Here is a 22810-nt window from a genome sequence, read left to right on the forward strand (position 1 = left end):
GGGGGATGTTGGGTAAATGTATTTCAATAAGTATCAAGAACAGCACTTGGGGTTGGGGATTTAGCTCAGTGGTTAAGCGCTTGCCTAGCAAGCACAAGGCCCTGGGTTCAGTCCTCAGCTCTGGGAAAAAAAAAAAAAGAATAGCACTTTAAGCCAGGCGGTGGTGGAGCACACCTTTAATCCCAGCACTCAGGAGGCAAAGGCAGGAGGAACTCTGTGAGTTCAAGGCTAGCCTGGTCTACAGAGTGAGCTCCAGGACAGCCAGGGCTGTTACACAGAGAAACCCTGTCTCAAAAAAACAACAACAAAAACAAAAAAACAAAAACAAACAAAAAACAGCACCTGAGCAGTGTGAACAGCCATGGGCAGTCAGCTGTAGTGACAGCCTACAGTTTGTTGACTTTAAGACGCCGGCCCCCATGTGTTACTAACTCTGGAATCATGGTGTGTCTTTCAATAGTAAATGCATTGTAAATACTGCCAGCTGCTTTATCCAGATTTTAACATCTAGGATGCCTAGTATGGCTGGCAATAACTTAGATTCAGTGCAGACAACAGAGCCCTTGGCCTGTTAAAGATACTTCAACACTCACATTAAAGGCCACAAGCCTCTATTAGGCATTTACAGAAAAGTGCTTATCACTGTAAATCTGTATCTTTCTTTTTTGGTTTTTCGAGACAGGGCTTCTCTGTGTAGCTTTGCGCCTTTCCTGGAACTCACTCTGTAGTCCAGGTTGGTCTCGAACTCACAGAGATCCACCTGCCTCTGCCTCCCGAGTGCTGGGATTAAAGGCATGCGCCACCACCGCCCGGCAATCTATCTTTCAAAGTTCAGAAACAACTTTTAAGGACTGTGAACCATTCTCAATAATGTAACCACTGGCCAAGCATGGTGACATAGGCCTTCAATCCCCAACACCCAGCACTTGGGAGGTAGAGGCAGGTGGATCTCTGTGAGTTTGAGGCCAGCCTGATCTACATGTCTACATGGTAAATTCCAGGACAGCTAGTACTATGGAGAGGGAGAGGGAGGGGGAGGGGAGGGGGAGGGGAGGGGGAGGAAGAGAGGGAGGGGAGAGGGAGGGGAGGGGGAGAGGGGAGGGGGGAGGGGGAGAGGGGAGGAGGAGAGGGAGAGAGGGGGAGGGAGAGGGAGAGAGGGAGAGGGAGAGAGGGGGAGGGAGAGGAAGAGAGGGAGAGGGAGAGAGGGAGAGAGGGAGAGAAGGAGAGAGAATGTAACCACCAGCAGCACTTTGAATCCTCCCAACTCTGGGCATGACCAGCCTGTGAACACACTGGGTCCTTCCCTGCACACTTAACACCCTCAACTCTGCCTTTCTTCTAAGGCTCGGGCTCCTTCCTGGCTACTTGCTTTTGGATAGCTTCAGAGACCACTCATTGTGGAAGTCCTGCAGGTGAATGAAACACTGTTTCCCCGACTGTTTTGCTGTAGGTGACACCTCCCACAAGTGGATCATGGTGATAACAGTTGCATACTTTCCTTCTTGGGAACCTGAAGGCCACTTTGTTAAAATCCCTGACTCTTCCCTTGGGCCTGTCCCAGTACCCAGGGCAGCTTGCTACATTAGGAGGGTGAAAAGTTTACCTTCGGACCACACTGACACCTTCACTTCTGAACTGTGTCCCAGGAAAAGCCAGGAAATTTGATTACCTGTGCACAGACCTCTGACTGCTCCACCCCAACACTTTCTCCCACCTACCTCTGTCCCTAAAATAGACCCAGGTCCTATCAACAGATTTGGGGACTTGGGTCTCCATCATACTTGGCCACCTTGAAAATAAACTGCCTTTTGCAAAAGTTTCAGTGACTGGCACCCTGCACAGCAGCCAGACAAGTCAGGCCTGTTTGGGGAACTGTCAACAATGAGTGTCTGTTGGTCTAACAGCATGTCTTTCAGAGTCTCTGTAGGTAGATATAAAAAGAAATGCTTCAGTTTCTGCAATTACACAATCCCCTGGCTACTGGAAATTAAAGATACTATTTTCTTTCTTTCTTTTTTTTAAAGATGTATTTATTTATTATGTATATAGTGTTCTGTCTGCATGTATGCCTGCAGACCAGAGGGGGCACCAGATCTCATTATAGATGGTGGTGAGCCACCATGTTGTTGCTGGAAATTGAACTCAGGACCTCTGGAAGGGCAGCCAGTGCTCTTAACCACTGAGCCACCTCTCCAGCCCAAAGATACTATTTTCTAAACCAAGTTTTCTCAAATGTCTAAACACATAGCAACACAGACATTTCCCCTTCCCTTGAGCATAAAGTATAACTATATCACACCCTAGGAAGCAAAGGGTTTCTAACATTGGGACGTATGTATCCTACAGATTACAGATACAGAGAACTGTCGATAAACAACCAAATGAAGTGACAGTGCAGGCTCCCTTTTGGTTTTGTTTTCTCAGGTATGGTCTCATTATGCAGCTAAGGACTTGCTCTGTAGTCTATGCTGGCCTCTGGATCCCCATGTTCTGCCTAAGCCACCTGTACTCTGGGACTGCAGCTGTGAGCTGCCACATCAGCCCTACACAGATCTTTAAGATGTAAAACACCAGGGCGGGTGTCGCCAGGTGACAAAGCACTTGCCAGAATCTTTACTCTGGCCTCAGCTGTTGGAGGGGAAGGTTTAAATCATCTCTGCTGTTTTCACCAGAGTGCCATCCCAGAGACGGTGTTCAGTGTCTCTTCCTTTGCCATTTCTCTTTCTCTTTCTGTATTTATTTCTTTTCCTCCAGTACTAGGGATTGATCCCAAGGCCTTTCCCATGCTAGGCAAGTGTTCTACCATTGAGCTAATATCCTCAGGCCTTTTTTCTTTAACATTCTGAGACAGTCTTGGGACTTAGCCAAAGCTGGTCTTGGCAATCTTCCTTCCCTCATCTCTCAAGAAGCCTGGATTACAGGTGTGTTTCACCAGGCCTAGCGGCTGGTTTGCTTAGTTCTGTTTTTCATTTGTCCTCTGGGTATCATGTGATCTAGAAAACAGACTATCTCTTATATTGCTTTCATAGTCGCATTTCATCATGACATCTAACATAACCTTGAAGTCAGATTCTCAGGGACATCTGCTCAATGAAGACCAAAGCTCTGCTTCCTGGTACCCTAAAGTCCCTCTGTAAGCATCCAAGGCCATGACAGGTCATCTCCGGCACGGGAGCTTTCCTTAACAGTGCTTTACTGTTCAGAGGGAAGGAACGAAGGCGCATCCTGGAATATGGGATATGTCAGCCTCCAAATGCAAGGAGGGATGCTCCTTCCCTAGGAGAGTCCAGGGGAGAGCTCAGCTGCTTGGGAGCACGGAAGAGAATGCTGAGCAAAGGGACGAGCTGGGAAACAAGGCGACCTCAGAGTGAAGCCTGTGAGAAGGGCTTGCCTCTAGCATTAGCCTCATCCAAATCACAGGATCTCCCAGGAAGCTTGTGGCTCCAGTCATCTCCAAGAGGTTGTCAGAACAATGGCTCCTGGGCCTGGTGAAGCAGCTGTACACTGCACCTTCCCTGTCACTACAGTCACTACAGCACTCCAATGACTACAACACACATGTAACTACAAACATTCGTTATAAGATCATCTCAGGTTACCTTTCAAAATACTCTACATACCTCGTATTAGCTCATAAATATTCATGTCCATAAGTTCACATATTAGTGCAAGAGAACCAGATTTTCTGTCACTGCAGAAGAAAGCAGACTTTAAATACTTTTTCTTCTTAATCAGAAAACATAATCAAGTCTTTTAATATGCATCTGTACACATTTTTGGTAAATAAGGCATTCTCACAAGAGACCATAATGGCCATGAGATTATTAAAACAGCACAGATTTTGACTTTAAATCAACATTTAGGATAAAACTAATACAAAATACTATGGAAACTCTAAAGCAAAGCTCTAAAATCACCTTTAAAAAAGATATGTCATGAAAATAGAACATTAATTACCAGCAGAAAGAAGAAAAAAGCTTGAGAGGTGGCTAAGCAAAACAATGGGGGAGATGGATTTAGATCAAGCTCTGTGGCTGCATGTTTAGTTTTTCTGTTTGTTTGTCATTTTGATTTTTGAGACAGGGTCTCTCCATTATGTAGCTCTGGCTGTCCTGGAACTCACTATGTACACCAGGGTGGCCTCAAACTCATAGAGCCTTAAACTCATGGAGATCCACCCATTCTCTGCCTCCCAAGCTCTGGGATCAAAAGCGTGTGCCACCATGCCCAGCTATACCTTTAGTTTTAATTGATCTATGTTACTTCATGTAATCAAGATAACTTACAATGAGTGGGGGCAAAACGCAAAAACCTGTTAAGAAAGGCAAGTGCCATCACTCCCATGGGGTCAGGGTCCACCAACAAGCTTATCCTATTTTACTCAGACCCTAAGCAGGGAAACTACATTGCCCCAGACGCTGCTCTGCACCTCCAGTCTGCCTCTGCAGCCTGTCCTGCACCCATGACCTTGGCACTGTGCACAATACAGATGAATGCTGGCCTCCCATGTGTGGCTGAGCTGACTGGAAAGAACACTGCAGGCCAAGAGGCCATACAGCTACGACAGGACCCAGCATTTTGATTTTAAACTATGCTGTCCTATGATTGACATCTACTACACTTTAGTTGGCAGATGAGTTCCTTCAAGAATTTGATAGGCCAGGTTCCCTGAAAGCTGCAGCATGGCTTCTACACCTACCACATCAACCCACAGAATGGCAGGTCCTAGAACCTGCACCCTGACTTCCCAGCCCAGTGAGATCAGAAACACAATGCAAACACAGTGGCAGGTTGGCACCCCAGGGCTGTGGCTATGCTCTGTCTTCTTGATTGACAGGTAAACTATTCGACAAACACAAATGAAAAATGCCACGAAACTGTATCAATTATGATAAGAAGGGGCTGTGCTTTCATGAGAAAGCAATTCATAACAAGGCATGGAGACCTGACTGAGCTGCAGGAGCCAAACCCTGAAGACACAGGCTTTCCAAACCTGGGTACACCAAAATAATAGAAATGAGACACAATTTGCTCAAATAAAAATAAGATGAAGTGATAACTGTCATTCTCTCAGCTACAAAGCAAATACTTTAAATGTCTACCCATGATAAAGATAAACTGAATCTTTAGTATCAAGTTTTCTAATTTAGATAACTTTCCAAGCTCAAATATACTTACAAAACCACTTCATGCAAGGTGAGAATGTTTGGGTGTGGATTCAGGCGCCTCAGTGCTTGTATCTCTCGCAGATTGTTCACTTGCTCAATACTATTATGTAGGCAAAAATGCACAACTAATTTACAATTAGGTCAACTAGAAAACTAGAGTTATGAAATCATATTTATTTCCCATGATCAAAATGTAAAACCTCCCTCACTTGTATTTCAGACAGTTAATCAAGTTTTATTTTTCCCATCAGAAATTAAAATTAAGCATAAATCAGGCATACATCTTCATTATCTTACAAAATTCAAGGTTTCTTTTTTGATGCTGGGAATCAAACATGTGCATGGGAGACACTTGAGCGACATCCCAGCCCTCAAATCAAGGGCTATTTTAGCCCTAGTAATGCTGCAGTTTAAAACAATAGATTCACAATAAGACAGATTCAGATGGAACAAGACTGTAAATGCTTTACAATTTTTTTTGAAAATGTACGTAGACTTGGAAGAGAGAGAAAAAGGAATATATACAGTTATATAAAGAAATAGTTTTTAAAAATAAAGTCTTTAAAGAGACAGTAAAGGTAGTATAAAAAATAAGCCACGTAAAGATGGATATTCCACAGAGAATCTGGATTGTGTTGTCTTTGGGATTTTTAACTGCAGAAAAACATTTGATCTTAAAAGCTGTTGAGTTAAGCCAATATGTGTATTTTAAAGGTACCTTGACTTCAAAATTTGGATGTAAGGATATGTTGCTTTGGAAAGGAGGGTCTGCTTTTATTTCCACAGAAAGCCAGAGGCTATAGATTTGTTCCAGATTAAGATACATCAGGTTTGACCAGCCAAGACCCCTGAAAGGTCTCCGATGACACCATGGCCCAGATGATCCAACATCCAGAACACCTACCAAAACCAGTGCAAGGGCATGAGGCTAGCCATTGCTACAGAAGAACCCTTTCAAGAAACCACCCTATTTTGGGCTATGGGGGGGGGGGGTGTCACACCCAGCCAAATGACCCAATGTTCCAGAGACTTCATTCTCTGAGTCTCCAAAAGAAACTAGGGATGTCTGTCTTCCTGTTAGCCGCCTGAGTTCTGTTCTACCAACTTCTCCCATGTGGAAAGTTCAGCATGTTGTCTAGTTACTCTGAGAAGTTAAACCTAACAGCATATTAGTACACTTCTGCTTTCTCCTCTGAAATAAGTTTACTGAGCCATGAAAGATGTTACCCAGAAAAAGGCCCAGGACCCAGTGAAAATTCCCACAACTAGCATCATGGCAGAGCTAGGCATCAGCTGGAAGGCTGAGTGGTAGGCTGCTCTCCCACGAGCCAACAGTGGAAGACCACGAGAATCGAAGAATAGCTTTGACTACCTTTCCCTGTTTCCTCCCTTGACCCAGCACAGTATTCAAAATGTTAGCAACATGTGCCCCAAGACAACAACCAGGAAAAGCAGAGGCCACAGTCTGGAGCCAGGCAGAACTGGCACCAGCCCTCAGTAAGGTCTAGATGTGCTGAGAGGGCCAGGCAGTACAAAAGGAGGCCCAGAGCAGCTGTTCACAACCTGGATGGACGCATTCAGGCATTCGAGGAATCACTCAGCATTTGTGCATTTTTATACCTGCTCATGGCTCCCTGGCTGAGTACCCCCTGCCCCACCAACATCCTCCACCAGCAAAAGTGCCTCCCTAAATGTTTTTTTTTAATTTATTTATTTTATGTGCATTGATGTTTTGCCTGCAAGTCTGGAAGAGGGTGTCACATCTTGGAGTTACAGACAGTTATGAGCTGCTATGTGGGTGCTGGGAATTGAACCTGGGTCCTCTGGAAGAACAGCCAGTGATCTTAACTGCTGAGCTATCTCTCCAGCCCCCCTTAAGTGCTTTTTTTTTGGTTTTTCGAGACAGGGTTTCTCTGTGTAGCTTTGCGCCTTTTCCTGGAACTCACTTGGTAGCCCAGGCTGGCCTCGAACTCAGAGATCTGCCTGGCTCTGCCTCCCGAGTGCTGGGATTAAAGGCGTGCGCCCCCACCCCCAGCAACTCCCTTAAATGCTTTTAAAACACAGCTTCCTATAATGTGTTCTATAGAGCATGATTATCAGAAAAATTTTTTTATTATTTTTGTTATTATCATTACATTCATCTATTGTGCATGTGTGTATGTGTGTATGAGCACATGGACATGCACTTATGTTATGTCACAAGTCTACCATCATGTGATTTCCAGTGACTGAACTCAAGTTATCAGGCTTGGCAGCAAGCACCTTTCCATGCTGAGCCATTTCACTGGCCCTGAAAAATGTTTGCAAGGAAATTCCACGTCTAAAATGCTTCAGAAACAGGCCCACCCTAGTCCCTCCTAGAGGGCCAGAATTTAAAGTTGGTATCAAAAGTTCCCCCCCAAACCTTACAAAATAAAAAGGGGGGTATGATGATGCATGCCTGAAATCCTAGCACTTGGAGTGTGGAGGCAGAAGGATCAGGAGTTCAAGGTGATCCTCGGCTGTACAATGAGTTCAGCTATTTATGGGGTGCATGAGGCCTTGTCAGCAGAAGAAGAAAGAAGAAGGGGGTAGACAGGGGAAGAAGAGAAAAAAGAGGAGAAAAGGAAATAAATAGCTTATCTTTTTTTTGTTTTTTGATTTTTTTTTTTCAAGATAGGGTTTCTCGGTGTAGCCTAGGCTGTCCTGAAACTTGCTCTGTAGACCAAGCTGGTCTCAAACTCACAGAGATCCACCTGCCTCTGCCTCTCAAGTGCTGGAATTAAAGGCTTGTGACACCCACCACTCCCCACCCCCAGTGAAACAGCTTACCTTTAACATGTTCTGAACTTTTTTGGTCCCAGAATCCTTACACATAATCTAGATACTGTACTGTAGAACTGAGGTTCCAGCCATGAATGGTGGCACACTCCTTTAATCCCAGCATTCAGGAGGTAAAGGCAGGTGAATCTCTGAGTTCCAGGACAGCCTGGTCTACACAGTGCATTCAAGGCTACACAATAAGATTCTGTCTCAAAACCAAACCTAAACAAAATAACAACAAAACAGAACCAAAAATCTGGGATTCCACTGGGCAGTTGGTGGCACATGCCTTTAGTCCCAGTACTTGGAGACAGAGGCAGGTGGATCTCTGTGAGTTCAAGGCCACCCTAGTCTACAGAGCAAGATCCAGGACAGCTAAGGCTACACACAGAGAAATGCTGTCTTGAAAAGATAAAAACAAGAAAGAAAAAAAAAATCTGTGATTCCAAAGAACACCCCTCTAGACCATCCTCCAAGGGACAACACGTGGGATATTTTGGGGTAGGGAAGGGAAGTAAAGGAATTAGGTGGAAGGAAGGAACAAAAGAACTGTGTGGAAGCTTTCTTTGGAGTCCATACTGATGGATGCACACACACCCTTTGATCTTCCCTTGTTCCCAGGGGAAGGAGTCACCAAGGCTCTTTCTGTTGTTAGTTTATGGGTGGTGCTGTGCTGTGGGAGGGTATCTCCACAAACAAATACTGTACTTACCTGCAATCCCCCATACCTCCACACCCACCCTGCTCTCTACCCCACCACATTAGTTCCCCAGACAGTTCTTCTCTATTTCCGTGTCATATATACATATATAACTGAAGGGATCTGTATAAATCTAGGAATCACAAATGAGAAAAACAGGCAATACTTGTCTTCCTGAGACACTAACTTAATTTGCTTGATATGATTTTCTCCAATTGGATCTATTTTCCTCTTGCAAGTGATATAACTTTGTTGTTCTTTATGGCTAAAAAAAATCACCTCATGTCTAGAAACTCCATCTTCTCTGCCCACTCTTCTGCTGACCGACATCTATCCTGGCATCTATCCTGGCTCCCAACTCCGCTCCTGGAAACAGTGCTGCAGAGTGTCTCCTTCACTCTGAGTCCTACAAGTGGTGTGTCTGGGTATGGGAGGTGTAGTTACTATAGTTGTGGGGCTTTTGTTGTCCTTGCTATTGGTTGGTTTGTTTATTTGTTGGTTTGTTTTTTGAGACAGGGTTTCTCTGTGTAGCCCTGGGTGGCCTGAAACTCACTCTGTAGAGCACACTGGCCTCGAACTCACAGAGATCTGCCTGTCTCTGCCTCCCAAGTGCTGGGATTAAAGGCCTGTGCCACCATGCCTGGCTCATTTTTTATTTATTTTTGAGGAACCTCTATCCTGACTTCCATAGTGACCAGACTAATTTATACTCCCATCAACAATGTATGAGCACTCACTTTTGTCTACACCCTCACCAGCACCTACTCATTTCTTTTCTTTCTTTTTCTTCTTCATTTAATTAATTAATTATATTTTGAGGCAGAATCTTACTACAGCCCTAGCTGGCCTGTAATTCAGTATGTAGACCCATGCCTATCTGGGTTTTTTGTTTGTTTGTTTGTTTGTTTTTGTTTTTCTGAGACAGAGTTTCTCTGTGTAACAGCTCTGGCTGTCCTTGAACTTGCTTTGTAGACCAGGCTGGCCTCAAACTCACGTAGATCAGCAATCCTCTGCCTCCTGAGTGTTGGGACTAAAAGCGCGCGCTATCACGCCCAGCTATTTATTTATTTATCATGAGGAGACTATGCTCATAAATTGCTGAGATGTGGGGTTGTGGGATGCTGTTCAGTTGGTAGAGTGCCTGCCTAGCATGCATGAGGCCCCAGGTTCAGTGTCTGCCCCCACCATGAACCACAGACTTTACAGAATTATTATCTTCTTGTTCATTTTCTGCTTATCACAAAATGTAAAGGCTGTACATGCAAGTGCACAGCTCTCACCTCAAAGAGAGTAAGAGATGGTTTATTCTGGAGTCACACAGGAGTGACCGTGGCCCAGGAGTTGGGCTCAGATACCATGTTCCAAAGTGGGTAACATTTTCCTGAAGTTCTCACAGTAATAGAACAAAGAAAATCTTTCATCAGTGTACTTTGAAATACATTAGTGGAGAGATGGCTCAAACAGTTAAAAAGCACTTTCTGTTTTTGCAGAGGACCTGGGTTCAATTCCCAGCACTCACATCAGGTGGTTGGTTGACAGCCACCTGTGACTAAAGTTCCAGAGGATCTGACACCCTCTTCTGGCCTCCAAGAGCACCTGCACTCACACATGTGATACACATACATACACTCAGGCCTACATAAATACACGTGAAGTAAATACACTGGTGGGAACACCAGGCAGGCAAGCTCCAGCAAAGCAGGCTCTCTGCAATAGGCCTCAGATGCAATCTGATGACATTCTTAGTCTTTGGCTGGTGGAAACTGTGGTCTTTTAGTATATTCCAAAAAGGACTTTTCCAAATAGTAAAAGGGATGTTGATCAAATGAAGAGGTGGGCAATGAATGGCTATTTAGAAGGCTAGCAAGTATTGAACTCCAGTTCCAGGAAACCCTGATAGCCCCACTCCCAGCCTCTACAGGCACCACACACACACAAATGCAGACACACATGCAGGCAAAACACTCCCACACATAAACAAAATAACAATAATAATAATGGCAACAACAACAACAGGGGCTGAGAGATGGCTCAGTGGTTAAGAGCACTGGCTGCTCTTCCAGAGGACTGGAGTTTAGTTCCCAGTGCCCACATGGTAGTTCATATTTGCATATCCATAATTGCAGTTCTAGGGGATCTGACAACCTCTTCTGACCTCTGCAGGCACCAGGCAAGCATGTGGTGCATATACATGCATGCAGGCACTCATACACATAAAATAAATCTAAAAAATAAAATAGTAATAATAAAGAACCAAAAGCAAAAAAAAGGTTCTATATCAGTATGGGAGAATTACTAAGTTTTTTCCATAACTTCTTTGGATGTTTAAAATAGTAATTTCTTTGATATAAAAACAAACCCATTTGGCTTAAATCTCTTATTGCAACATTTCTTGGTTACAAGGAGGCCAGCAATTATTCCATCACACAACAGCTTCTGACTCCTTGGTGTGATGCTCCCTGAGAAGCTGACTAAGACTTTAAGAGGCTGCTACGTGGGATGAAGCCACAGCATAGGAAGTATCACCCAGGACCTGGAGAGATGGCTTATCGGTTAAGAGCACTGAATACCTTTCCAGAGGAGACAGGTTCGATTCCCAGCACCCACACGGCAGCTAATAATTGTCTCTAGATCCAAGGGGGCCTGATGACCTCATCTGGCCTCCATGCATGCTCATGGTACACAGATATACATGCAGGCAAAACACTCATACACACAAAATAAAAATACTGTAAAAACGAATAAAAGAAAGAAGCTTCATAAGAAACTACAGCTTCCTACAAACAGCAAAATTTTCTCTGTTCCTATCTGCATATTATTTTTCTACTGTATTGATACATTAATTGATTCATGTGAATAAGTTTCTAGGAACTCTATGACATTTCACTGAGGTTTGATTTATAAAAGCCCACCATACACATACTGTACAAAGTATAACACACTTTTACAATGCATGCTGTAGGTGTTAATCACTGACATCACTATAAACTTGGACAAGAGAACACCCTAGTGTATTAAACACACTAGCTCATACTCTTACCTATCCGAGGACACCTGGCTATAGCTTACAGACTTTTAAATGAATACAAGCTCCCACTAACATTGAGATGACTTACTGACTCCAACCTGTGTCAGAACGTGCCTGCTCACATACCTTTCAAAGTGCTGCTTCATCTGTTTACATGCATAGTAGTTCCCATCTCTCAGGCTTTGCATCTTCATAACTTCAGAAAACGTTCCCTCTCCTATCTTGCCAATTGCCTTGTAGTCTGTAAGTAGAAATAAAGTTTAATTTATGCATGTATTTCGTACTGATTTCCCCTAACAAACTTTCTATCTCTGTGTAATTTCACAACAAGGCACTGGATCAGTTTTCCTAGCTCCCCCCAGTCCCAGAGCTCAGCTGTGCTGGCAGCAAGGCCAACTCCTGCTCTAGCTAGTGGTCTCTGCTCTCCTGCAGAGAAGGAATGGGGATCCCTGTCCCTGACAGAGGTGAGAGGCTTCAATGGCTCCAGCAGGAGCAGGAGGAACAGGACATGGGCTGTGGCTCTGGGCAGACGTCACAGCGTCTGAGCAGTCTTCTGAAATTCACCCGCCCTGGTCCTACAGAGCACCCAGCCCCTCTGCCATAGTTTCCTCACATTCTCACTGGCCTAATGTTCTGAGAGCTGTCAGCAGCTGCCCCTGGCTTTGCTGGCTTTGCCACTGCTGCCCCCACTGCCCCCATGCCGGGCAATGGATTGTAAGCCTCTGATCTGCTTTAAATATCTATCTAGAGTTCCCGACTAACAGCAAGTGTGGACCTTAGAGTGGAGTGTGCCTGTGAACAAGCCCTACAGCACAGGGCTCTAGTGGCTGCTGGACCCCTGCAAGCAGGCAGTGAAGGGCTGACTGTAGTCTCTGCTGCCTGTCCTCAACCAAGTGTCCACAACCTCCTGGCATAGGGAAGGTGACAGGAAGTCAGGCTGGATATGACTAGATGCCTTCACAGGGTGTCTCAAGGCAAAGGCAGGCACAGGCATGAATCACTGCTTTCCAAGTAGAAATGAAGGGATGGGAGCATGCTGAGAGCACAAGTCCCATTGGGCAGGAACAGTTTCTACAGACCAAACAGGAGATGAAGACTACAAGACTGCTGGAGAATATTCTTTTAAGGGCTGTTACTTTTGCTTATGTTGCATTTGTTTAACTCTGTGAAGCTGTGTGACTGTGCCTGTGTAAAACACCTGACGGTCTAATAAAGAACTGAACGGTCAATGGTGAGGCAGGAGAAAGGACAGGCAGGGCAGGCAGGCAGAGAGAAGAAATAGAAGGAGAAATATGGGAGAAAGAGAGAAGGAAGGAAGGAGAGAACAAGGAGAGGAGGACATCAGGGACCAGCCACCCAACTACACAGCAAGCCACCAAGTAAGAAACAAAGAAAGGTATACAGGAATAGAAAAGGAAAAGCCCAGAGGCAAAAGATAGACAGGTTAATTTAAAATTAGGAAAAGTTGGCTAGAAACAAGTCAAACTAAGGCCAAACATTTATAATTAAGAATAAGCCTCCGTGTGTGATTTATTTGGGAGCTGGGTGGCGGGCCCCTCAAAAGAGCAAAAACAAACAACAACATTTTGGTGTTCCAACGTGGGGCCATAGAAAGCTGAACAACACAAGACCTTTGGGCAAAGGGCAGGCCAAGAGCCTTCTCAGTAGGGCTGGGAAATGGCTCAGTGGGAGAGTGCTTACCTAGTGTAGGGGGCCCTGAGTTCCATCTTTGGTACCACAAAAGACAAAACCCCATGAGCAAACATGGTAGGAAGAAAGTTACCACCCCAGTGGCAGAGCTTCAAGGCAGCTCCTGTGAATGAGAAGCAGAAGAAGAAGCTAGGAGGAAGACAAGGTGGGGAGCTGGGTCTATCTAACAGAGAACATGGACGGGGTGCAGCGCAGAAGCAACTGTGGGAACCAGCCTCACCAAGCCTAAGCCAGCCTTGGCCTTCAGACCTAGGCTGCATCCGCACAAAGCAGCCTGCCCAGCCCTGAAGGAGGCATCCTTATCACACTTGCATGCATGTACAATTGCATCCTTGGTCAAATTTCTTTTTCTGTTTGTTTTCTAAGACAGGATCTCTTTATATAGTGCTGTGATTAAACCTGTGAACCATCAGGTCTGGCTTGAAATTATTTCTGTTGTTGCTGCTTTTTGCATTGTTTAATAATGTTAATTGCTGGGTGGTGGTGGTGCACACCTTTAATCCTAGTACTTGGGAGGCAGAGGTAGACAGATCTCTGCGAGTGTGAGGCTAGCCTGGTCTACAGAGCGAGTTTCAGGACAGTCAAGGCTACACAGAGAAATCTTGTCTCGGAAAAAAAAAATTGTTGTGTGTATGGGTGTTTTGTCTGCATGTCTGTCTGTGCACCACGTGCGTGTCTGGTGTCCACAGAGGCCAGAAGACACTGTTGGATCCCCTGGGACTGGATATTGATGGTTTTGAACAAATCAAATGTAAGAGAAAGGGTAGGACATCTGCAAAGATGTCCTACAAACACATGTGTTCAATCTAGGGCATGCCACAACTGATGGGGACACTAACGTGGCAGTGAATAGCAGCACCCCAGAGACACCCTCCTCCCTCCCATGTGCTTCCTGGGGACAGGGAAATGCAACCTGCTTCTGCGTTCTGCTGACTCATTTCTGCCCCGTGTGAGCATTCCACACTAAGCACACAGTACGTGTAAGAGAGTCCACACTTCTGAAATTACTAGTTTCCACTCTCGGGAGACATCCTAACAGATGAACATTTCGAGACAAATATGGCTGTCATATGTCACAATGGCAAAACTAAACTAGAAACTTCTAAGATCATCTCCTATTATTAAGGAGGTTTTATGGAACAGCCATTAAGTTGAAATATTATATTTTGCTAACTGTACTTTCAACTAATAATTAGAAATATGGGAAAATGTGTAGACATGATGTCAAGTAAAAATAAAAGAATGGCAATAGGCCGGGCGGTGGTAGCGCATGCCTTTAATCCCAGCACTTGGGAGGCAGAGCTAGGCGGGGATCTCCGTGAGTTCGAGGCCAGCCTGGTCTACAGAGCGAGATCCAGGACAGGTACCAAAACTACACAGGGAAACCCTGTCTCGAAAAACCAAAAAAAAAAAAAAAAAAAGAAAGAAAGAAAGAAAGGAAAAGAAAAAAGAAAAAAAAAGAGTGGCAATAAACACCCATACGTGTACATAGAAAAAAAAACTGAATGCAAAAACCTCCTGTTTTCCATTTGTATCTGGGGAGGAATAAAGGTGAGTCTGATCTTCTTCCTCCCCTTTTCTATACTGTTCAATGCTCACAAGGAATGTATTTATCTCAAATGTTGTAAAGATGGGCATTCAAGACCTTTAAGAAAACAAGGAACCTGCTGGTAAGCACGCACAGAAAATAAATGAACTGTCTTAAAGGTGAGATCAATGTAGAGAGGTCGTCTGTGGGTAGGCTGTAGATGAGAGGTCAACTTTAGAGGAGGAGGAGGAGGAATCTGACACTATACATTCCAATGTGTTTCACCACAAGTAAATTGAGCAGGCTTGCTTTGAAAATGAAAAAAAAATAGGTCAACTGTGAACTTTAAAATGGTTAAGTACACAAACTCAGAGTGTGCCAGCACCCTAGCTGGCTCCAGACCATCCAACCAGCAACAAATTGAACCTGCTCCCCCACTGATGGCTGGGACTGATAAAGGGTCACTTGTTTCCCCCGGCTCTGCTGGCAGACAGAAAGTCTGGGGTATAAAACAAGAATGACAGGTAGGAAGAGAAAAAGCAAAGGAAGCCCTCTGGGAAAACACCCAGGAAAAGTACCTTTTTTGACAAGGGAATCTGGCCTATTTCACAGGCCTTCCGAAAGCATGGCCTGCATGGAAGGCACAAGGTAGAGCTGGGCAGGAGGGTACAGAGCTCTGCTATTGGGAATGAAATAGCGTCCTGTCCCACACTAATGGGAATAAGCAGCTATCTGGTGGAAAAAAACAGGCGCCAAGGACAGGAAAAAGTAGACTATGGCCAATAGGGGAGTCCGTTTGAGCCAATTAAAATTCTATTCACTCTTGGTAAATTAAATCTGTATATGTGGAATCCAAACCTATTAACACTTGAAAAGTAGAGGTCAAACCCATTTTTTGTGGAACCTGAGGTGTTGAGGGTAACGCTTTCATTCACGTGATGCTGGCAGTGATCCGCAGAGCAGGTCATGCCCACCAAACAGCTACAGTCTGGTAAGAAGGCTGAAGAGGTTAACTGTGGAGTACAGCTAGAGTTTACAGGAGAGAGGAAGTCCACCCATCCGAATCTTTTTGGGAGATTAAGTAGTTTAAACCACACTCCTAAAACTAGATCAGGACTTTCAACAAAAAGGGCTGTACCTAATTAGTTATTTCTGTAGTGAGCAATATTGCGACCTGGATTACCAAACATAGCAGAAACACAAAATTATTCAAAAGCCAATAACCACTTCAATTTAAACCACATTCACTAACTCAGGCAGTCTGCTACTAGAAATGCATGCCACTAGTAACCCTGCTGCCCCCAAGAAAATCTCTATTACAACTGTGTATGCACACTCGGAAAACTGATGCACTTTAAGAATGTTAAATAGGACCAACTGGGTCAAGTAGGGAGGACCCCGGAACCAACTGAAAACGTACTGGTTGAATTTATTGCAAAGCCAGCATTGTCTCCGTTTGTTTTTATTTCAAACGCTGGTACTGGTGGGTCTGTTTATAAAAACAGAAGGTATGTGCACACTAGGAGAAACTGGACAGGGGTGGTTTGAGACGCCCTGCAACCTCTCTGAAAGCACTGACACTGAAAAGGGACAGTGGCAGTTTGTAAACCTCCCTGGCGAGCGAGCAGGCCGGCTGCTCTTTTCAGAGTGCACTGAATAAACTGTTTGCTTCTCTAAAAAACAAATCTCTGATAGAGTAGCAAACCATTATCACCCTTTAGTGTGTGTAAGTTTGCTTTTTTTTTTTTTTTTAAGTATGTCTAAATAATCCATTAAAAAGTTCAGACAGGCTGGGTGGTGGTGGCACAAGCCTTTGATCTCAATGGATCTCTGTGAGTTCAAGGCCAGCCTGGTCTACAGAGCAAATTCTAGGACAGTCAAAGCTATACAGAGAAACCCTGTGTTGAAAAACATAAGCAAACAAACAAACAAATAAATATTCCAGACAGGGAAAAAAATTAAGATTCCAATTAGATTAGATAAAGACAAAATTTTTCAAAGTAAGGAACTGATACTTTGATTCTTTCCTCTCTCATGTCCCTGTCTTCCACTGGGACAGCAAGGTGTTCACTCCTAATTTCCATGCATCAGACACAGTGCCATGACAAACAGAGCATCTCATCTGAACCTTGAACAGATCCTCTCGTGGCTGTTACTACCCCTGGAGACAATTGTTACCATACCTGTTTAAAGATGAGAGCTGAGGGGGCCGGAGAGATGGCAGTTAAGAGCCCTTACTGTTCCTCCAGAGGACCCAGGTTTGATTCCTAGCAGATTGGAGTGATTTATTCTGAGATGGACACTACAGCCATGAAGAAAGCCAGCGTAAGAAAGGTCAGTAATGGGCCTGAGGCCGCCGTGTCCACTTAGCTCCATGCCTGGCTGCAGTGTGCACCCAGCTCCTGGCTGCAGTGTCTGCCTAGCTCTATGCCTGGCTGCAGCATCTACCTAGCTCCAGAGCCCATGCTCTTAACTTCACCCTGGAACACCTTGCTACTCACTATGCAAATGATGCACAAGGCAAAGGACAGGAAAACTGACTAAACGTGAGTGTCACCAAAAATTTGGCCAACAGTTAAAAGTTTCTGGGGTGGGAGAAGGTTTCTGAACACACAATGACCACCTGTGATTCAAAATCAAAACAAGAATAAAGCTGAGATGCTTCTTGCACCTAGCCATGCTGCGTCATACCACTTCAGTGCAGCCTTGGGATTGAGCATATAACATGTGCGCCAGCTCAGAGAATGCCATCATAAATCACAGTGCCACTGAACCTCAAACACCCTGTACGTTGAACTGCTGTGTCCTTACTAAATTTACAAAGATTCCTGCTTGTACGGGAATACAATGGATTGGTTACAGAAAACAAAGACTTTTAATATTTTCCTACCATCATTTCTCAGCACATGAGTATTAGTATTATTTTTGGACTGTATTGTATTAGAACAGTGGTTATCAACCTGTGGGTTGTGACCCATTTGGGGGTCAAATACCAGATATCCTACATATCAGATATTTATATTACAATTCATAACAGTAGCAAAATTATAGTTATGAAGTAGCAATGAAATAATTTTATGGTTGGGGTCACAATATGAGGAACTGTGTTAAAGGTCACAGTATATTAGGAGGGTTGAGAACCACTGGATTAGAAAGTCAAACCGCTGGCCATGAGGTGGTGGTGGTGGTGGTGGTGGTGGTGCATGCCTTTAATCCCAGCACTCGGGAGGCAGAGCCAGGCAGATCTCTGTGAGTTCCAGGCCAACCTGGGCTACAGAGAGAGATCTAGGACAGCCAGAGCTACACAGAGAAACCCTGCCTTGAAAAAGGAAAGAAAGTCAAATTGCTGTGGCTGACTTGAGTTTCACTTTAAAAAATTGTTAAACAGGATCAGAGAGATGGCTTGGTGGTTAAGAGCACTGGCTGTTCTTGCAGAAGACTGGGATTTGGTTCCCAACACCTACATGGCGGCCCGTAAATGACTGTAACTCCAGTTCTAAAGGATCCCTGTTTTGACCTTTCCAGGCACTGTATGCATAGACACACAAGCAGGCAAAACACCCATATATATAGAATAAAAAAATTTTAAGATTAATGTTTGCATTTTATGATATATCTATCTTTAACTTTTCTGAGTTTTTGTTTCTTCTTTTTTAAGTGTGTGTATATGGTGTGTGTGTGGAGAGACAGAGACAGAGACAGAGATAGAGACGGGGGGGTGGGGGGGTACCATAGCTGAGGTGAGAGGAAAACCTCTGGTTGGTCCTCACTTCCTTTCTCCCTCACCTGTGACAAGGTCTTTTGTGTTTACTACTGCATAGGCCTGACCCACAAGCTTTTTGAAAACATCCTGTATCTGCCCCCAATGCCACAGTAAGCATGCTGGGATTACAGGCACACACTACTGCATGAGATTTTGGTTTTTAAGGCAGTGACTTTCTAGTATGTAGCCCTGGCTGCCCTGGAACTTGCTATGTAGACCAGGCTGGCCTCAAACTCACAGAGATCCACCTGCCTCTGCCTCTGAATATATGAAGGTAATCTTTCTTCCTCTTTCTTTCTTTTTCTTTTCTTTTCTTTCTTTCGAGACAGGGTTTCTGTTTAACAGTCTTGACTGTCCTGGCATCTGCTTTGTAGACCAGGCTGGCCTCGAACTCACAGAGATCCACCTGCCTCTGCCTCCCAAGAGCTGGGATTAGAGGCGTGTGCCACCACTGCCTGTCGGTAATCTTTCTTAAAGGGAGGGATTCAGTGGCACAAGACTATAATTCCAGTACTCAGAAGACAAAGGAAGAAGGATTGCTCCAACTTTGAGGCTAGTTTGGTCTACACAGTGAGTTCTAGGCCAGCCAGGGTGTCTCAAACAACAACAAAACTAAAAGCAAAAAAGTTAAAAATAAAATCAGTATGAATCACTATGAGGGATTGATACACACACACACACACACACACACACACACACACACACACACACACGTACACAAACACACACAGGACACAGTGAGAGTGGCCGCCTCTAGAGCCTGGAGCACAAAGGATCCAAGGGCAAAGGCGGGTCAGCAGAGTGACCAGTGATCACGTCTAACCAGTAAAACGTAATAAGCTGACACCAGCCACTCTGGCGGGAAACACTGACCAACCACTTACAAGGGTACTTAATTAAACTACAGCTAATCATGAGAAAACCATCAGATGAATCCAAATTTGGAAACCAGAGAAATGTGACACCAAAATATAATTTGTGGTTCTGACTGGATTCTGGAAACAAAATAACTACAATGGACATTACTGAGTTAATTGAAAGGACTGAAATAGGAACTGTATATTAAATAACGGTTGGACTGCAGAGTCATATCTCCTAAATATATCTGCACATGAAAAAAAAAAATGTGTGTACGTGTATGTGTCACTATGGTACCATGTGACTGTGTAGGAGAATGTCCTGTTCTGTGAGGGAGGTGAATGTTCCCAGACACACGCATGCCATGCTATGTGTGTGGAGGCCAGAGGACAACCTTGGGTTTGCTCTTCACTTTCCACCTTGTTTGAAACAGAGTCTCTTGTTTGCTTCAGAGTAGCCAAAGCAAAGGCCCTTGAGCTCCCAGGAATTCTCCGTCTCCACCTCCCATCTTGCTGCAAGAGTACAGGGATTACAGAGAGGCCCATTGCCTCTGGCTTTCTGGGGGTCGGAAGGGACGGAACTCAAGTTCTCATACTGGTAAAGCGAGCACTTTATCCAGTGAGCCACCTCCCCAGCCTCGATGGAGTCCCTGCCCCTTAGGTAGATACTTGCTGAACTAGTAGTGGTGAGATGTCACGATGTCTACAACTAACTCAGTGTAAAGAAACGAATGTCAATAAACAAAGAACACCAGAGCAAAATCAGTACACAACACAAGACAAAATAATGAAAGAGTTGGGAATATGCAGGGTACCCTCCTAGTTCTTCTGCACATTTGAAAATGAAATATTTGGGGAGGAAAAGATGAATAGAGAATAACATGTCTATTAGTGGGCACTACTAAGTAAACGTGTAAAGATGTTTGTAGGCTGTGCATTTTAACTGCAGCTTTTAATGAAAATGATAAACATGCTGGACGTGGTAGCACAGCCTGTAATGCCAGTGCTTGAAATATGGAGGCAGGAGGACCACGAGTTCAAAGCCAGTCTTAGCTATCTATCTAGTTCAAGGCCAGCCTGGGCTAAATGAGATTCTGCTCTCAAAGAAAACCCCCAAAATAGAAGTGCTAACCACATAAATACTACTGGACAGAAGAAATGAAAATGCCTGATGAAGGGTGAATGAGATCACTTATTTTTTTTAATGTTATCTGATTTACGGTACATAGAAATTACTGCATGACAATCAAAATATAATGTAAACTTAATATTGTAACTACACATAATCTAATCTTAATAGCAAAAGGAACTGCAATTTTTCTGCACCTCTGGCTACAGACAGCTATAAAAGGCAGTCCTAAGTGTATAGCTGTGAAAACAAACTGCCGTCCCAAGGTAAGTTACCCACAAACGCAACAATAAGTCCATTTTCTTCAGTCTTTCTATTTTCTAGAATGATTGCCTTAATTCCCAACTTCTGAGCGACCGTTTTAAATTCCACTGAAAGGTTGCTTCAAAAACTCCATGGCTTAACTCAAAAAGTAAGACACACAGCCTAGCTTTGCTAGCTTTGCTTTGAAGCCGCTGTCCCTAAAGGGCAGGGGGCCACACTGTGGGCGCTCAGAGCCCACAGCCGAATGTCTGGGAATTTTAGGTGCGATCTCACATACAGCCGGACGAACGAATGAATGAGTGAAGAATGGATGAATGAAATCACACTCAACTCCCCAAACTCGCCGAGGTGCCTGAGCCAGACTCAGCCCGCGGCGGAGCCGCCACGCAGGCCCCGGGGACCCTCGGCCCTTCCCCGGCCCCACTCACTCTTCATCCTGAACGTGGACGACGGCGACAGCCCCTGGTCTGCCCCGGGCCGAAAGGAAACGAGGAGACCGTGGTACCGGCCTTCGGCTTTCCTGAGGCGGCTTCCGGCTCGTGGACCTTCCCGGTGGTCTCTGCCTGGAGAGCGTTAGGACCCGGCCGCCATATTGTATTTCTGTCGCCCTAGCAACCGTCAGTCTCTAACCCCCCCCACCCCCGCCGCCGGGGGGGGGGGCGGAGGAGCGTGTTGCTGAGGCAGCCGCCCACGCATGCGCAAAAGAGAAGCCAAACGCCGGCCCGTTCGCGCACGCGCGATGCGGGCTGCCGCCTCTGGTCGCTAAGCAACGTCTCTCGCCGCTTTAAACTGAAGTACAATTTTTTTTACCTTAGTGAGTAGGCGACTTTGGTGGGGCTGGCTCTTCCCAGCTCTCCTGAGAATGTAGCGGTGTGGAACCTGATGCGCGAACAATGTCCTTGAGCCTTAAGTGACTGTAACACCCCTTGGCGCCCGTTCTGTAGCAACACCTACAGTTGAGCAGCTACCAGCCGGGTATATGGCGACTGTTATGTAACTTGTAAGTTTTACTTTTTCAGCAAACATTTGTTTTGCTGCAAGCACTGTTGCAGACACTGGGGATATATAATGAAAAGCAGCGTGGTCAAGATCCCTAAGTTGGATTTTTTTTGTTTTGTTTTGTTTTGTTTTTGCGGAGGTGTCTATTTTTGGATTTATTTTTGTTTTTCGAGACAGGGTTTCTCTGTAGCTCTGGCTGTCCTGGAACTCATTCTGTACACCAGGCTGTCCTCGAACTCAGAGATCCTCCTGCCTCTGCCTTCCGAGTGCTGGCATTAAAGGCGTGCACCACCACACCCGGCCCCCTAAATTCTTGTTACTGTAAAGTGAGGTTGAAATATCCTCACCCAAGGGGCTGCAGTGCAGACTAAGGCAGATGTCTCCGGTGCTCTACACAGTTTCTGGCTGGCTTTGCCTGAGGCCTGACAGGGTCTGTCACACAGCAAGTGCTCAATAAATGTTTGTCCAAACCAGGGAGCTCTGGCACCTGTCACCTCTCTGACATTCCTGTCTGTCTAGGGGCAAGCCTGATTTTAAGCGAGTACTGAGGATGCAGGACAAATTTTACCCTCTGAGCTAATTAAACAGGTAAATCAGAGACACGCTTTGCTGACTTGGGCTGCAGAAGCTATAAATCCTGTTGTTGGAGTCCCAGAGTGTCAAAGGGCTTTGTCAAGGTCACCTGCTGGTGGCCCCCTGAGCTCAGCAGTCCATGGCTTCCAACTGCTTGTGCTTTTTCTTTTTCTACATTCAGAAGAAATTGTGCAAAAAGGATTCCAACCATGTGCATATTTTAGGGAGGGATGTGTTTCAAATCGGTCCCTGGAACACTGATTTGTTTTAGCAAATTAGAAGCAACATC

General features: G+C 44.9%; 1 protein-coding gene across 12 annotated transcripts in view; it reads right to left on the reverse strand.

The window, feature by feature from the left end:
• Mok (MOK protein kinase) overlaps window positions 1-21576 on the reverse strand; it is a 35743-nt gene extending 14167 nt beyond the window's left edge. For 5 of the 12 annotated variants that reach the window (XM_059279043.1, XM_059279048.1, XM_059279047.1 and 2 more), the window contains exons 1-4: window positions 13400-13511; window positions 11825-11939; window positions 5179-5268; window positions 3621-3691 (exon numbers count right to left, since the gene is read on the reverse strand). In XM_059279043.1, coding sequence (XP_059135026.1) covers window positions 3621-3691; window positions 5179-5268; window positions 11825-11939; window positions 13400-13454 — 331 coding nt within the window. In that variant the 5' untranslated portion in view covers window positions 13455-13511. Of the gene's footprint in view, window positions 1-3620; window positions 3692-5178; window positions 5269-9950; window positions 10058-11824; window positions 11940-13399; window positions 13512-21377 lie in introns of those variants that run through there. The other 7 variants (XM_059279046.1, XM_059279045.1, XM_059279044.1 and 4 more) reach the window with 6 other exon arrangements.
• Window positions 21577-22810: the final 1234 nt, after the last annotated feature.

The sequence above is a fragment of the Peromyscus eremicus genome, chromosome 14 (assembly GCF_949786415.1).
Source record: "Peromyscus eremicus chromosome 14, PerEre_H2_v1, whole genome shotgun sequence".
In the NCBI taxonomy this organism is placed as follows: Eukaryota; Metazoa; Chordata; class Mammalia; order Rodentia; family Cricetidae; genus Peromyscus; species Peromyscus eremicus.